This window comes from Magnolia sinica, chromosome 5 (assembly GCF_029962835.1).
Source record: "Magnolia sinica isolate HGM2019 chromosome 5, MsV1, whole genome shotgun sequence".
NCBI classification, from domain to species: domain Eukaryota; kingdom Viridiplantae; phylum Streptophyta; class Magnoliopsida; order Magnoliales; family Magnoliaceae; genus Magnolia; species Magnolia sinica.
In genome coordinates, this window is record NC_080577.1 from 39,924,328 (window position 1) to 39,941,149 (window position 16,822).

A 16,822-nucleotide genomic window follows, 5' to 3' on the forward strand; every position below is an offset into this window, starting at 1 on the left:
GTGATACAAGTATCTCTGAATTGAAGTTCTTGTAGAAACACCTTTGCATGAAGGATTTAGGGTATCTTTGATACTTTCTTGGTATTAAGGTAGCAAGGTCGAATATGAGGATAAACTTGTCACAAAAGAAGTATGTGATGGATTTGTTAGAAGAGACATGTCTTTTGGAGGCTACGCTAGTCGAAACTCCCATGAATAATAATGTGAAGCTGAGTATATATGAAGGGGAACTGTTTAATGATCCAGGGAGATATCGCCAGCTTGTTGGAAAATTGATGTCTTTCATGATTACATGACTGGATATCACTTATCCAGTCAGTGTATTGAGTTAGTTTATGCAGGCTCCTTGGGTGTCTCATATGGAGGCAGTGCTTTGCATACTTTGATACTTAAAGGGAGCCCCTAGTTGTGGAATTTTTTACAAGCAGCATGCACATCTTCGAATGGAAGGATATTATGTTGCAGGCTAGGCTAGTTCTCGTTCTGACAAACGTTCGATTACAGGTTATTGAACGTTTGTGAGAGGCAACTTGGTTATGTGGAAAAGTAAGAAGCAAAGTGTTGTTGCTTGATCAAGTTCAGAAGCAGAGTACATGGCTATGGCTCATGGAACATGCAAACTCATTTGGTTGAAGACATTAATGTGTGAGCTTGGGTTTGTGATGGATCTTACCGATAAGGTTGTACCGTGATAACTAGGCTGTGTTGCACATTGCCAACAATCCAGTTTATCATGAGAGAACTAAACGCATTGAAGTGAACTGTCACCTCGTTCAGGAAAATGTGGCTAACAAGGAGATATGCATGCTGTATCTCAAGTCCCAAGATCAAGTGGCAGACATGTTTACGAAGGTTCTCGGTCATGCTCATCTAGATCGATTCTTTTTCAAGCTGGGCATTCATGATATATATGCTTCAGCTTGAAGGAGAGTGTTATTTATTCTTATCTTGAGCACATGTGGTGATGAGTGGTCCCCTTTGGGTGGCCCACTTCTTATGCTTGGGTTCCATATTTTTTTGGAGTTAACTTTTAGGCCCATGGGCCTTAGTTTTGTAAGGGACTAAGTAAGAGGGGCAATTTTATAATTAAACATTATTATTGTTAGTCTTAATCCAATAATACAAGGGGTGGAGTGTGAGAGCTCTTTACTTGCTCTCTGCCTCTCTTTTCCTTTTCTCCCATCTCTCTTCTTCTCTTCTCCCTACAATTCTACACGGTTCATCAAACAAATGCATTGTTTTTGGTTGTTATGGAGGTGGTGAACATGGCCTATTCTTGTCCAAGATCGGAAAGAGTATGAAGAACTTGAAGAATGTGATCATCTTCCAAAATAGGATGCCTGCTAGCAGCTAGGGGATCAAAAACACTTTTGACGTTATGAAGGTACTCAACAGTAGAAAGTGTGCTACAGTTGGTCATTTGAAGCTGGAAACGGAGTTGCATCTCATGCGTTTAAGAATGTTGGAGAAATTTTTCAATAGACATCCATATGGCCCGTGATGAATTTAGTCCATGAATTGTTGATGGCGGGAATGGAGCCATCAAGAAAGCCAAAGAGATTTTTGGCTTTGAAGAATGGAACAAATTGACTCTTCCAAAAAGATAGTTTGAACCCAAATTACTTCAAGAGAGATAGGATTTGCTATTGATGAAGTGAAAATGTGGGAAGGAAAGATTCAGAATCTAAGAAAAGTAGGAAACTGAAGGAAGATAAAAAGAACATGACATAGAATTCAGAGGGAGGGTGGGACTGAGGGAGATGGAAAGAGAGGAGATGGCGCTAACGTGCACTGATAATAAGATGAGCAGAAATATGGGGGTGGGAGGGAACTCACCTACACAGGTAGGAAAGATAACACTAACCTGAACTGGTAATAAGAGGAGCAGAAATACAGGACATGTGCACCGATGATAAGAGGCAGAAACATGGGAATAGGAGAGGAGAGGTAAAAGAAAGACTAAAAAATAATAATCTAGGAACAAGCAAGAGAGTATGTGATTGAAGAAGGAAAGATGACCTTTCAAAATTTATTTATTTTTAAGAAGGAAAGATAGAAGAAAGAAAGATTAGAGAATGAGGAAGGATTGGAAGAATGCTAAGAGAAAAGAAGAAACTGTAGGGCTCTAATACCAGGGAAAGGTTTGAATCCCTTCAAAATTCAGGAGGAATAGATGAGTTCTCTTGATCAGTGTACACAAACTACATAATATGCCCTTTGATAATACACCCTAGGATAAATTTCACAGTTGAAAAACAATACGAGAGGCAAGATTTTCTCTTATCAGGTATATTACCTGAGAATATGTTTGCTTTTTGTCAAACGTTGTAGTATGGGGTTTCCAGCTCAGGGAGTTTGTTTCTACAATCACCTACTTGGCTTAGTGTAAAATTTCACTCTTGATCAACTTGTGCTTTATTTAACGCTAAACAATTTGCATCTCTTTTTTTTTTTTTTTTTTTTTGTTGCAGTCGATTTGTTCTGAATGTACCACAAGAAGACCTACAATCGTTCGAGAGGATTTTATTTCTAGTGGAGCAAGCACATTGGTTCTATGAGGACAACTCGATGGAGCAAAATCCATTACTGAAGGCTCTCTCACTTAGAGAATTCACATCTTTGAGTATCCTAATCCTATAACCTTTGTCATATACTATACTAGTGGTTTATTACTTGCCTATGGGTCCATGAGATTTAAATAAAGAACAAAGTTTTGCAGAGCCATGTAGGCTGTTTTCATATTTAGATAGCAAATGTTGACTAAAATATCACTTTGTATAGCGGGCAAGTCAATAACAGTATCTGTGGAGAGGACCTGAACACCCTGGCAGATTGTGAATGTTTTCTTATGATGATCTTGATATATAGTGAGGGAGTTTCAGCCTGTCCTTGTCCAGGGGATAAAAAGGTCATCAGTTGTCAACAGGTTGGCTTCATGTTGGGTCCTAGAGTACCCATAGCCGGTTTGATCAGGTTCGGGTCTTTTATGGGGACCTGGACCGAGACCTGATTGGGTTCGGGTCAGGCCTGGTTCGGTCTCAGGTCCAATGAGGGCATTTTACAAGGTTGAGCCTGATTGATGGATGGATTAGATCGTACGCTAGTGTGCTGTTTTGACACTTGCCTGGTGTATATGGATTCTCTCACATGCATATATGGCTTACCAAACCTTGTTCCGTTAATATATATATATATATATATAAATAAATTTCAAGTAAAATTAACTAGGCCTGACCCGTACTGATTTCAACCGGTCCAAGATGGTGGACCTGTACTGAACCCGACTAGACCCGATTTTTGACCGGGTCCAAAATGGCAGCTCCAACCTGACCCTGTTTTAAGATTTCTGAAAAAGATGGACCTGGACCCATTAAAATCAGGTCGGGTCTATTGGGTACCCCCATGTCTGGGTACCTGTTGACAGTGTGCATGCTTTTGAACCTTGGTGCTTTGTCATGTCTTGCCCTCTCCTTTATGGGGTTCATAACTTATTCTTGGGTGCATCCCTTCTTTTTAATAAAAAAAAGAATTGGTGGCTTTGTTAATTGTATAACCTATATTGTTATCATTTTTTTAATGGTAGATATTTGATGCTTTATGTTGGCTCAAGGGTTTTATGTTAGCAAAATCATTTATGAGATTTTGATATGACTTTCTGAGAATGTCGTTGTTTTCTTTAATTCTTTATAGTGTTTAATAGCTGTGCTGCACTGAGGCCTTATATTGCACACATTGATGACATATACAAGGACTTCACTTCCTATAAGGTTCGAGTTCCAGTAACTGGAGCAATAATTTTGGATGAATCTTATGAACGGGTAAGTTCATTTTTGAAAAGGCAGAAAACTGGACCAGTCTTATCTTTTTTCTTGTGACGTGAATTCTGTCCAAAATCTCTCTCTCTCTCTCTCTCTCTCTCTCTCTCTCTCTCTCTCTCTGCATTAAAGAAAATCTTGATTCACTTGGTCAACTGAATATTTTATATGTAGTTTCCATACAGATTTATTCATGTTTGGATATGTGCATCTAGATGCATGCATGCACTTGTATATGGATGGCTGGATTAGAACTTGTAACAATTCTGAGCATGCATGCGTAGAAAACTCAAGCTATTAGAATACCTGTTCTAAGGACTCCAACAGTCCAACTTACCTCCCTGGCAAAGATCCTACTACAAATCAAGTTCTCCATTTCCATGTTCGCAACACAACTCATGCCACCCTCTAAATTCAATTGGAGAGGGGGAAATTGTTGAATTGCAGTAGCTTACATGAATGTGAAGCATCATCAACATACTTTAGGTGAGAAGCCAGCGATTGCAGTCTTGAAACCCATCAAACCACATGAGGCTGCCTCTAACTCTTTATTCCATTAGTGAATGCATATGATGATTGCATTGTTTATTTATGGGAAATTTACTCCTTCACACCTCTATTTGTGTGGAATTGGCACTTTTGTTCTTGTTTTTATCTGATAACAGATACACCAATGCTTTTTGAAAGTGTTCATATTTGTACACTTGGCTTTCCCTTATTAGGGATTGGGGATCCTAACCAGGGTGGTTAGCTTGTATTTTTCTCTTCCCTTTTGTTAAAATCCCTTGATATACATTGATACACCATCCTCTAACGGCTCGAGCTTTTAAAGCAAGTGGTTATTTGATGTGGTATACATTGATACACCATCCTCTAACGGCTCGAGCTTTTAGAGCAAATGGTTATTTGACACATTTGTTTCATTTTCTTTCCTGTTATGTTTTTGTTTTCTTTCAATAAAATGATCAATTTAGGAAAAAATTCGAATGCCCAGCATCTCGCTCTTTTTAAGGTTTACTTTCAAACCCAAGACCAGTTTTGTCAAATGGCATCAGCGATCTTGAGTGATCGCTTGTGCTTGATCGCTTATGTGATCGCACAATCACATAAGCGATTGCACACAAGATCGCTTGTGCCTGATCGCTTATGGGATCGCATAATCACATAATTGATCACATTTTATTTTATTTTTTGAAAAAATTTTAAAATAGAAAGGGGGAAAATAGGAAAATTGTAAAAAGAAAAATCTATGAAATTAATCAGGTATAGTTTCATAAAAAGTATACCAAAACAATCCCACTTTATAACACATCTTGTTTAAATGCATGAATATTCTTCGCTCTGGTGATGCAATCCAGCCGGACCAATGAATGGACCTTTAAATAGTCAGCCCATTCATGCAAGAGAATAGGTCTTTCAAAAAGTCGACCCATTCAAATGAAATAAGGGTCGTTTGAACAGTACATCGTTCTTTCAAATAGTCAACCATGCACCCGATAACGCCCGCGTGCAATGAATGTATGATTAATCCAACTTTTATTAATTTGATTCGTAAGTAGCCCATTTAACAAACCCTCTCAACTAGTGGCTAGACTTAGTCCAACAAGTAGGTCCTACCATCCCAGTATATGAATCCAATAATGGGTTCCTCTCAACAAAAGCCAACAAGGCACAAATGAGATTTTGCTCAAACAAGTCATCAAGGCACAATGATCTACCAAGATGGTAAGTCCACAACCAAATTCCATTTAATCCAAACACAGGGTGGCCAATAGTTCAAGGTAAAATCTCATACGTATGTTATAACTGCATGAATCACAACCAGGGCAGTTGGGTCGCATGAGTATAAGCTTGTTCATTTTTTCAGGTATAAGCATGTTCAAACAAGTTATTAATCATCATTTATCAAAAGCCAATTCACACACATAAACCAAATCAAATTATTATCACATCAATAACTTTTTAAGCAAACTATAATTAATAATGTTTAATTGAAACCACAAGTCACAAGTAAGAAAAGAAATTAAAATCCCATAGCTTGAAGTATTAATACAACACACAAAATATAATTACCTTTAAAAAATACAAAATATAATTACCATTTATTTAAAAAAAGGCGTAGTGTACGCTACATACGCTACTCACATGCTACATATGCTACGCATGCTACGCACGCTATGACGCTACATATGCTACCCGTACGCTACATACGCTACAACCTCTGTAGCATATGCTATAGGGAATTTACACTATTTGCTAATGCTACGTAGCGTTGTAGCTATGATATGCCATGGGCGCTATTCAAAACACTGGGCGGAATTACCCAACGGTTGCATGGATTATGCTACTTGGCCCATACAATTAGAAATGAGAGCGAAAAATCAGAGAATAAAAATTCCAATCTTAATAAAGTTATTCCAAAAGAAAACCACCGGAAACTTTGAAACAACTGAGAGAAAAACAGGTGGGCTATGGCATATTTCCACAAAAAACAAAAGAAGTTAGCAAAATTGCTTAAGGACTTTGTTAGGAGGGCCTGGGAAAAACTAGTTATAAGATTCCTCCTGATCCATGGAGACTCTTGCGATTCCCCTTCAAGGACTAGCTCAGGAACTAGGTCCATTACTACTACTAGGGCCTCCTTGGCCTCTAAATCTTCAACCCAGCCATGGAATCCCATGCCAAGGATTTTTGAACTGCTTCCACTAGCTCCCTTAGTTCCTATAGACCCACGCATATCTCCCTTTCTCTTCTCCAGTACCAAGTGTTGCCAGAAATTTCCGCAACCCCATTGGAGCCAGCACGGTTGATGAGATCAGGGCAAGGTGATAATCACATTAACCTTAGATACTTTCAATACCTCCCCAATCTTTGAACTTGAGGACTACTGCCACGTCTCACCCAAACTAGTCTAAGCCATCAGTTGCCCACGCTTAGAGATAACAAATGCAGAAAAAAAGTCAGGGGGAATTAGCCTTTGAACATAACAGTTACATTGGCATGGGTCACTGCTGTTTGACCCCAGGGATGCATCTCCTACTTGTATACCTCTAAAACCTTCCATCTGTCCCATCCCCCCTTCTCCGTTCAAACAAGGTGCTTTTCCCACTCCACCTTCCACCAAAACCTATTGTAATAACCATTTGTCCCTGAATGACTGACAATCTATCGACATCCATTCCAGATATGGGCTTGACACTATTTGGGATCTGCCTTCTTCAGTAAAGGAGCTGTGAGGTCACTGAAGAGATGGGTGCCAATCCAAAAATGTTCCCCTCTACTTCCCATGAGCAGATCCTCTCAACATAGCTAGCGCGCTTGCACTCCACACACGCATTAGGCTTTGTATGAAATTATGAATGCCATTTCAAAAATTTGAGCCTCCTAGTTTAGACAACTGTGACATCATCAGCGGTGGAAGCTGTGGCCTCCGCTGACACACCACACACTCGTTGTGACACATATCACTAGGTGGATTTGGTGAACCACAGGACACAGGAGTACATACACCATTGTCTCCCCCACTGTGAAACCCACCTTCTGGCGACTTCTAAGACAAGGCATGCCTGTTTTGGGTGACGCCCGAGTCCGCCTCCTTATCGTCTCTAGCTGAAGCTTCCTTCCACAGCCCAATTGAGATGGACACAAACCCAATTGCAATTACCAACTTCTCCAGACCTGCCTTGGTCTTCTTCATCTAGACTTTGATCCTCGCCATTCGCAACTCTTTGCGACCAGTTGTGAGTGGATCAATTTCTACAGTCTCATCGACACGTGTTGAACACCAAAAACACATCTTGAATCTAGAACTCAAAACTTTAGAATCTGGATTCATACCTCCTTCATGTTGAACACTTCAAATGTTTGTCATCTAAACGATGTTGACATAAAGCCATCCCCAAGAACAGCCACCAAGAAGATAATCTTGTCCAGATCTTTGTTCGGTCACAGAGACATCCACATAAAAGGTCTACTAAGCACCTTAAGCATGACATCATCGTCTGAAATGCCTCATCTCCACTTTAACCATTCACCAAACTCTTTAATAGAGGAACCCTATGATGGGGACATCGGAGGACCTACTCGGGTGTACCAGAGATGAAGACGACCACCCACATCAGCGCAGCTTTCTTTGTGGATGAGAGACGAGTTCCAGATGGGGCCCGCTAGGCCATTTTGAAGACCCCACATGCATTAGACGTGCATCAGGAAGACCCCACCTTGATGATGCATATGGGCTGCTTAGGAGATCATTTTAGTCATAGGATTGTTATTTCATGTCGATTCGACCGTTGGATCTGGGCCCCTTGGACTCCGATCTTGCTTTCTTTATGTTTCTTGTTATTTTTAGGATTTATTTGGTAGTTGAGATTGATAATAAATGTTTTCGTTTTCTTATTTTGGACAATAGGCCACTTCACTTAAGTGAGTAGCATAGTTGTAATTATGCTGAATTTTTAATTCCGAATTTTTAATAGTAAAAGCACAAGGGGGTGGAGATCCAACCTCATTAGATTTTGTGATAAAAAAAAGAAGAAGAGAAGCTCTTGCTTTCTTCTCCCATCTTCATGCGATTTGAAAATATTTCCATGCGATTTGGAATGAAGATTGGTGCGATGCTAATCTTCATCAACGGAGGTGCAAGGTCTCCATCTATCCCCACACCATCTTCTCTTTTCTTCTTCATTTAGGTATTTTCTTCAGGTTCTTCATTCTCTCCATCCCATATCTTCGTCTTCTCCCAAACCCTACTTTCCCATACCCATCCACAATCCAAACCCTAACCGACCTAAACCCATCCTCCCACGCCACACGTGTGCCCGTACGGCCATACATGTGAATCCCACTTGCTCCTTTTGGTATCCCACCATCATTATATCAAAATCTCTTTCTTCCATCCCCGAAACCCTAACCCTAAACCTAAAATTCCTAATTTTCATACTTTCCCAAATGAACCAAACCCTAATTTTCACCCTAGGTTGTATTAGGTTTTCTATTTTGAAATAGGCTATACCCTATGCTAATTGGATGTCCTTACATCCATTAGATCCTAGTTTCTTTTTTAATTAATGATCTTGTGTTACGATGTTGGTAGCTTAGGCCAGGATTATGCCTTATTTTCTTTTGATTTTCATGATATTTGTGATGAATATAACGATGTTTGTGTTTTTTTGTTAAATATCTTAATTCGGCCATTTGATCTTACATATTACTTAGTCCATGCATCGGTCTTGCATCACCCTCTTTGACCTAGGTGACTGAACTCCCACTCCAACACCTTTCATGAACTTTGGAAGACATCAGAATGAACTCTAACCGAGTTACCTGCAGGCTGCTGCTTACTCCACCTTACAAGCCCACCTACCATCCAAGTGCAAGGGGTTGCAGCCCTGTCCTGGGTTGTCCTGCTCATTGGAGGAGCTCGCCTTCTCATTCTGCAGCATATCGTCCTGGTAGGACTTCATTGCATGCGACGCCATTCTGGCAAGACCATTCACTTTGCTATTTTAGGCCACAAAACATGCTTTACTCTTATTCTTCGGTCCTGTCACATAACCCCCAGATTTCACTTTCATCATGTTGTTGATGACTTCTGGCGCACATTTGTCCTTCTGTATTTAAGATACTTCTGCCCGAGAACCATTTTCCATTCATGTGCCTTATCATATTATCAGCTTCATCTGCCGTCTCCATTTCCATGAATGCAAAACCCTGAATTACTGCTGACCTCCTCATCTTAGAGATGACTACCTCCATTTCTATTCCAATTTCCTGAGATACTTGCTGGAAATTTGCTTCCAAGTCCCAACCATTCCTCCAGGAAGCTTTCTATGGATAGCCTAAGTATCACCAGAATCCATTCTCCTCATGGCATTCTCTCCTGATTGCTGGAATTTATTTGTTGGAAATTACGTTGGGATTCTGCAATTCAATTATGTTGCCTCAGGAACTGCTTATAATCACTAGAAAGCCTTGTCTACCAGCTTGAAATTGGATTTTCTTGTTGAATTTCAGTTTGTGAGCCTGAAATACTCTTCTATGTTGTGACTGGAATTGGTGGTTTATTTATTTAACGTTGGAGTAATGTGGCGGTTGATAAGCACCTCCTGAACCTAGCTCAATATTCATCATGTTGGCTTAAAGTCTTTCAGCCCCATGCATTTCTAAATTATAATTAAAGCATTTTGGAGGTAGTGACTATATTCAAGAAACAACGAAACAGACTCATATTTCTAATATCTTGCACCAAAAATCTACATCTCTCAAGAAATATGGAAACCCACCATAACATGTTGGCCTTTTCGTTTATCTACCTAACATCTAAATCCATTCTTTTAACTTCTCCTTTAGAAAAGGGTGCCAGCTTTGAACAAGCCAGTAAATGCTTCCTCTATGGAACAACATTAGACTGAAATGATTTACTATGCCCCTTTACTTGCCATTGGCTGAAGTGGTGTCTCTATCATTAAAGAGACACCTTCATTAGAAGGTTTTTCTTCCCACAGAAACCAAGTTTGACCTGTCTTATGCATGGTAACACGTCTAAACAAGTTGAAGTAGGTAGGTTATGCTGTACCCGAGCTGTTATTAGTTTGTTTCTCATTATTAGCAGCATCAAATCATTATTTATGTAAGAGGCATTTTGCAGTGTTTACTGGTGAAAGGTTGGAAAGCTGGAGCAAGTTGGAGTTTTCCCCGTGGAAAAAAGAATAAAGATGAGGAAGATCATACTTGTGCCATCCGAGAAGTAATATGCTCTACGTGAAACTACTGTTACCATTTCTAGTTGCTTTATGATTTTTTTTTACTGAAAAGAGTAAAATATGTTCTTGTTGAATGTTGTTTTCTTCCAGCAATCATTTTTAGGAGCAAATGTTGTTCCTTCTGATTTATTGAAAGTCTTTTCTATTGAAATTGTTGTTTTTTTTATTGATGGGATCACCCACAATGGGTTGTACACTGGAACCCATTTCTCATGCCTTCATAACTTTGCTTTCCAGTTTGTCCCTCGAAGTTATTATGTATTTTAAGGCTAGATTGCTTGTAAAAAGGGTTCTAAGTTAATCTACAACTGTTTGTAGATGATCAGTTCTCTTTTTAATTTATTGAAACTCTTTTTTTTTTCAACATGTTAGTATTCCCATCTTTAAAGAGGAAATGCCGCTAATGGTTTTCCTGATCATTATTAGTGGAGCTGGGTTTTGTTGAATGCTATATTCAGAGGGCAGGTGATTGTTCTCCTGCTCTCTTTATGGGCCTGTTTGGGTGACAAGCAAATGCCAGTTGTATCCATTTTTCACTCAGGTGTAACAGGGCTGCCAGTGCTTGACAGGGAAGTTTCTGAACAATTGGAATTTTCTGCACAACTGCAACCATATGAACAATGGATGGCTCTGATTGTTGGGGCATGGTAATTTTATGTAGTGGTGCACATTGCGGATGGTTTTGGTCCACACATGTGCCACCAGTTGGCACATGTGCTGGCTGGTGGTTAATGACTTCCTTCCAAACTCATTTCCAGGGAAAATAGTGCTGATCTCAATTTTGTACGGTACCTATTGTATAGATAGATTGAAAGGATGATAAAGGGGTGCCATCCAAACAAGCCCCATCAATGCAAGGGCATTTTCACACTGGGTTCGAGTGGGGTGGCCTGTGGGATGCGGGGGGCACACTCTGGGTGGGTGGCCCGTGTGAGGCGAGTGGATCGTGTGAAGTGGGGCCCACCGGGGGGGGGGGGGGGGGGGGTTTCGGCGAGGTCGTAACCCATGGGATGTGGGGCCTGGGTTATGAGATAAATGGATTAATTTGCCATGCTCTATCAATTCGAGCTTTTAGAGCAAGTGGTTAATTGTCTTGCATCAAATTTGTATCAGAGCGGGAGGTCTCGTGTTCGAGACTCCTCACTGGGGGTGATTAATGCGGGGGCATTTTCACACCGGGCTCGAGTGGGGTGGCTGTGGGATGCAGGGGCACACTCGCGGTGGGCAGCCTGTGTGAGGCGGGCCCCACTTGTGTGAGGTGGGTGGCTCGTGTGAAGCGGAACCCATGTGAAGTGGGGCCCATGAGGGGGTTTGACCGAGGTCTTAACCCATGGGATGTGTGATGAGGACATCGTGCATACGCACGCCTGCACGCCACCTACACACGCACACACACCACCACCCCTACGCACGTACGTACGCAGAAGGAGGACCCCACCATCGATTTGGCTCGACGACGACGTCCAGGGAGGGCCTCTTAGCTAGAAGACAAGTTTTGGTTCAAAAAAGTGGGCCCGATAGTAAAGAAAAGCCCATCATGGGATCTCATGATTGTGACCCACTCGTCGGATTGATTTCATATTTTAGGTTTTGCTTATTGTTATTATTTAGAACATCATGAACGCTTTAGATTTCTTTGTTTGGTTTTTATTTTAGTTTACTTCATCGCCAAGTAATAGGTTGCGCACATGGTGCGAGTTTTTGGGGTATAGGTTTTTTCCTATAAATAGGCACCCCTTGTAGTTTTTTTCATTCATTCAAGCTTAATAAAAATTCCTGCTTTATTTTTGTGCTCTCTTAGTGAATTGTGGAAGAATTTAAAAGTGGGTGCGAAGCCCTCCCTTTTCGAAGGGCTAACTACGTGGTGTGAAGCCACATCTATCCCCATCCGTCCCTATCCTCTCCCATCTATATATCTCATCTTCTATCATTATTATTGCTTTGAATTTTCCAGTTTTTGCAGCTATTCATTCCCCTACAGCCAGTTTCCAGAATCTAGACCTGTAGGAGGGTTGAAACTTCGGCGGAGCACTACGCCTCGACCTTACGTCGATTGTCGTCAAACTTGGAAGGATTGGAGGTCTCCCCTAGCCGACTAAGGCCTAGGTGCCACTTCGCGGAGGTGGGCTTCCATCACCCGTGCAGCCAGCTCACCCGCTCACGCGCGTTAGCCTCGGGTCACCATCTGGGCGCATGAGCTTTCTTCGGGTCAGTTTTTCCTCTTTTCATTCCTATTTTCTAAACCCTAGCCTTAGTTTGCATTAGCCCTAATTTATTTGCCCTTTTTTTTTACCCTAGGGTTCCTTAAATTGAGATTGGGGAATTCCTTGGATTATGGACTGTTTGCTATGCATGAGTGGTTGATTTCTATTTCCCATTGAGATCGTTTGGCTTATAATTTTTATTGGTCCAGTCCTAGCCTGTGTAGGCCTGGACCCGCATAGATTCCCCTTTAATTGAATATTTAGTTTTTCATGTGGGACGTGGAATTTGTATAATTGTTTCTGAATTGGTTTGATCTAAGCCTGAAATCTTGCATATCATATTTAAATCTCATGTCCTGCATCAAATTTGGTATAAGAGCCTAGGGTTCTTGTAGGGGAATTCACCACATATTTAGGGTTTAGTTTGTTTGAGTTCTTCATGCATCCAATCCATCATATATAGCTGTTAGAAAATCGTGGTCCCTGATATGTGTAGCTGAATTTTAGTAACGGTGTGCAGTCTCCTTCATATAGAGTCTCATAGGGTCCATTAGTTTTTAGACGCATATAGTTGCTGTAGCAGGTCCTTAGATTGAGCAAGTCAGTGTATGCCCACATGTACGGGTCGTGGTTTCGGTTTGCACCCCACACTAAACATAGAGCAACTGCAAGAAACAGTGTCCAAGTTAGCCCAGCAAGTTGAGTCCTTGAATAAGCACTTAGAACAACGCATAGATAAACGCCTTGAAGAAATAGATGCCTCCTTCAGGGCAAACCGCACCACTGGGGAGGATGCCTAATCTCAGGCAGTTGGTTAGGAGGTTAGACCAAGGAATGGAGGCGGCTACGGAGCTGGTCATGGGCGCGTACCTGTACACCCACCCCGTGAGGGACATCATGATCAATATGACCCAGATGCACAACTCCTCAAGGGAGTTAGGGTAGATGCCCCTACATTTGATGGCCACTTGGACCCTAAAGCCTTTCTAGATTGGCTGACGGATGTGGACTACTATTTTGAGTGGTATGATATGTCGGATGCTCGATGAGTCCGATTCACCAAGATGAAGCTTGTGGGTCAAGCAACGAGGTTTTGGGCAACGGTTGAACGAAAGAAAGAAAGAGCGAAGAAACTCCCAATAGTCCACTGGGGAGAAATGAAAGAAACGCTGAAAGAGAAGTACCTCCCTTTTTCTTATCGCCTGCGGTTGATTGAGGAGTGACAGTCTCTTCAACAAGGTTCCATGAGTGTTACTGACTATATTGAGAAATTCGAAGAGTACTTGACCCGCTATGAGGTTGATGAGGACCCCGTACTCACCCTTGCTCGTTTTAAAACGGGCCTCCGTCCTGACATTAGGAGAGAATTGCTCACCAAAGATATAGACACTATCGAATAGTTATATCAAGTAGTGTTGGACATCGAGCAATATCTCAAAGCATTTGTGGGAAGGCGGTTTGATTTTCGCGATTCTAGTGTTAAGGCCAATCCCTCTAGGGCTAAACCTAACACTGGATATCAAAACAAACCTTCCAACAATTTACAGCCTAGGTCCAAGGATGATGAGGGTAAAGAAATTGCCGGGTCTAGTTCACAGGGAAGTGGAGCTACTAGGTGTTTTAGGTGTCAAGGGTTTGGTCATTTTGCTCACCAATGCAACACGAGAGAGGGTACTAAAGTATTCTTTATTGATGGGTCGGTAGAAGTAGTGCCCCTAGAGAGTGATAGCGAAGAGGAAGAATATGAGCCCGTAGAGACTCTTAGTGATGAAGAAGAGGGAGCGCAAGAGTCTGCGACCCTCGCAATTGTGCGTTGCGCTTTGGCTCAAGCAAGAACACTGATGATTGGCGCCACAACATGATCTTTTACACTTATGCAAAATGTGGAGAAAAGAGTTGTAAATTGATCGTAGATAGTGGTAGTTGTGCCAACGTGGCATCGACTAGTACTGTGAGCCGTTTGGGCTTGAAGCTGGAAGCTCATCCTCAACCCTATAGAGTTTCCTGGCTTGACGAAACCTTCATTCCAGTATCACACCGTTGTCTTGTTCCTATTCAGTTTGAATCTTATAAAGACACGCTTTAGTGTGATGTTGTTCCCATGGACGTTGGCCATATTATTCTGGGTAGACCATGGCTCTACGACAGGGATGTCACCATATTTGGTCGTTTAAATGTGTATACATTCTAGTTTGAGGGCAGGAAGGTCAAGCTAAACCCTCTGCCACCCAAGAGTACGACTGGAAAGGAGTCCATCACACAGTGTGTGAGTAGCTCGAAAGAAGCAAAGGAATCGAAGTCCAAGTCCAAACCACTCCATATTCTGAATGCCAAAGACTTTAAGAAAGACAGAGGCGGATGCGATGGTATACGCCATTGTGGCTAGGGAGAGTGTACCAGAGGCTAGCGTAGAGTTACCTACCGAGGCCATTCTGGTAGTACATGAGTTTCGTGATGCCTTCCCTGATGATCTACCGAATGAGCTTCCCCCTATGAGGGATATATAGCATACTATCGATTTAATCCCTGGGGCACCAAACCTACCGCATTACAGAATGAACCCAAAGGAGCATGCTGAGTTGAAGAGGCAGATTGATGAGCTCCTAGAGAAGTGTTTCATTCGAGAAAGCATGAGCCCGTGTGCCGTGCTCGCCCTTCTTACACCTAAGAAGGATGACACATGGAGGATGTGTGTTGATAGTAGGGCCATTAACAAAATCACAGTCAAGTATCAGTTTCCCATACCGCGTCTTGATGACATGTTGGATATGATGGCCAACGCTACTATCTTCTCAAAAATTGATCTCAAGAGTGGTTATCACCAAATCCGTGTACGCCCTGGTGATGAGTGGAAGACGGCGTTCAAGACAAAGGATGGGTTATAAGAGTGACTAGTTATGCCTTTTAGGTTAACTAACACCTCAAGCATTTTCATGCATGTGATGACCCAAGTGATGAGGCCCTTCATGGGAAAATTCCTGGTAGTATACTTTGATCATATCTTGATTTATAGCATGACCAAGGAGAAACACTTTAACCATTTGAGGCAGGTTTGTGGGATCCTTAGGGCCGAGAAGTTGTACGCCAACGTAAAGAAGTGTGCGTTTTTGTCTAGTAGTGTGATCTTCTTAGGTTTTATTGTGTCAGCTGAGGGCGTATCGGTGGATCGGCGGATTCCGAGAAGGTCAAGGCCATCGTCAATTGGCCTAAACCCCGTAATATTCATGAGGTGCGCAGCTTTCACGGCTTAGCCACCTTCTATAGGCGGTTCATTCAAGGTTTCAGTTCCATGATGGCTCCCATCACAGATTGCATAAAAAAAGGAGAGTTTCAATGGACAAAGGCCACCTCGAAGGCCTTCAATGAGATAAGGGTCAAAATGATCGAAGCTCCAGTTACGCGACTTCCAGATTTTTCAAAAGCTTTTGAAGTCGCATGTGACGCGTCAGGAGTCGGCATAGGAGGAGTGCTTAGTCAGGAAGGGCACCCTGTTGCCTTTTGTAGTGAGAAACTGAATAAGGTGAAGCAAAGATACCACCTATGACAAGGAATTCTATGCGGTAGTGCAATCTCTGCGCCATTGGCGTCATTACCTATTGCCGCAAGAATTCGTCTTATTCTCAGATCATGAGGCCTTGAGATATCTGAACTCTCAGAAGAAATTAAACCCTAGGCATGCCAAGTGGGTTCAATTCCTTCAAGAGTACACTTTTATGCTTGAGCACAAGGCCGGTGTAGAGAATAAGTTCGCCGACGCGTTGAGTCGTCGAGGCGCATTACTCAACTCCATGAGTGTTGAAGTTATGGGCCTTGAGCGCATCAAAGAAGAGTATTCTGAGTGTCCAGATTTTGGAGTTGTGTACGCGTCGTTGTTAGAGAGTTCGTCAGGAGCTAGCAGTGAGTATTTGATTTTAGACGGATATTTGTTTAAGAGTGACCGCTTGTGCATACCACACACCTCCCTCCGCGATTTTCTTGTCTAAGAGTTACATTCAGGGGGGGTTGCGGGTCATTTCGATCGAGACAAGACCATTGCCCT

At 41.9% G+C, this 16,822-nt stretch overlaps 1 protein-coding gene across 2 annotated transcripts in view; it reads left to right on the plus strand.

The window, feature by feature from the left end:
* Window positions 1-16,822, plus strand: part of LOC131245952 (mRNA-decapping enzyme subunit 2-like) — a 50,068-nt gene that overhangs the window by 7,878 nt on the left and 25,368 nt on the right. For both annotated transcript variants that reach the window (XM_058245773.1, XM_058245775.1), the window contains 3 exons: window positions 2,472-2,623; window positions 3,691-3,818; window positions 10,465-10,563. In XM_058245773.1, coding sequence (XP_058101756.1) covers window positions 2,472-2,623; window positions 3,691-3,818; window positions 10,465-10,563 — 379 coding nt within the window. The remainder of the gene's footprint in view (window positions 1-2,471; window positions 2,624-3,690; window positions 3,819-10,464; window positions 10,564-16,822) is intronic.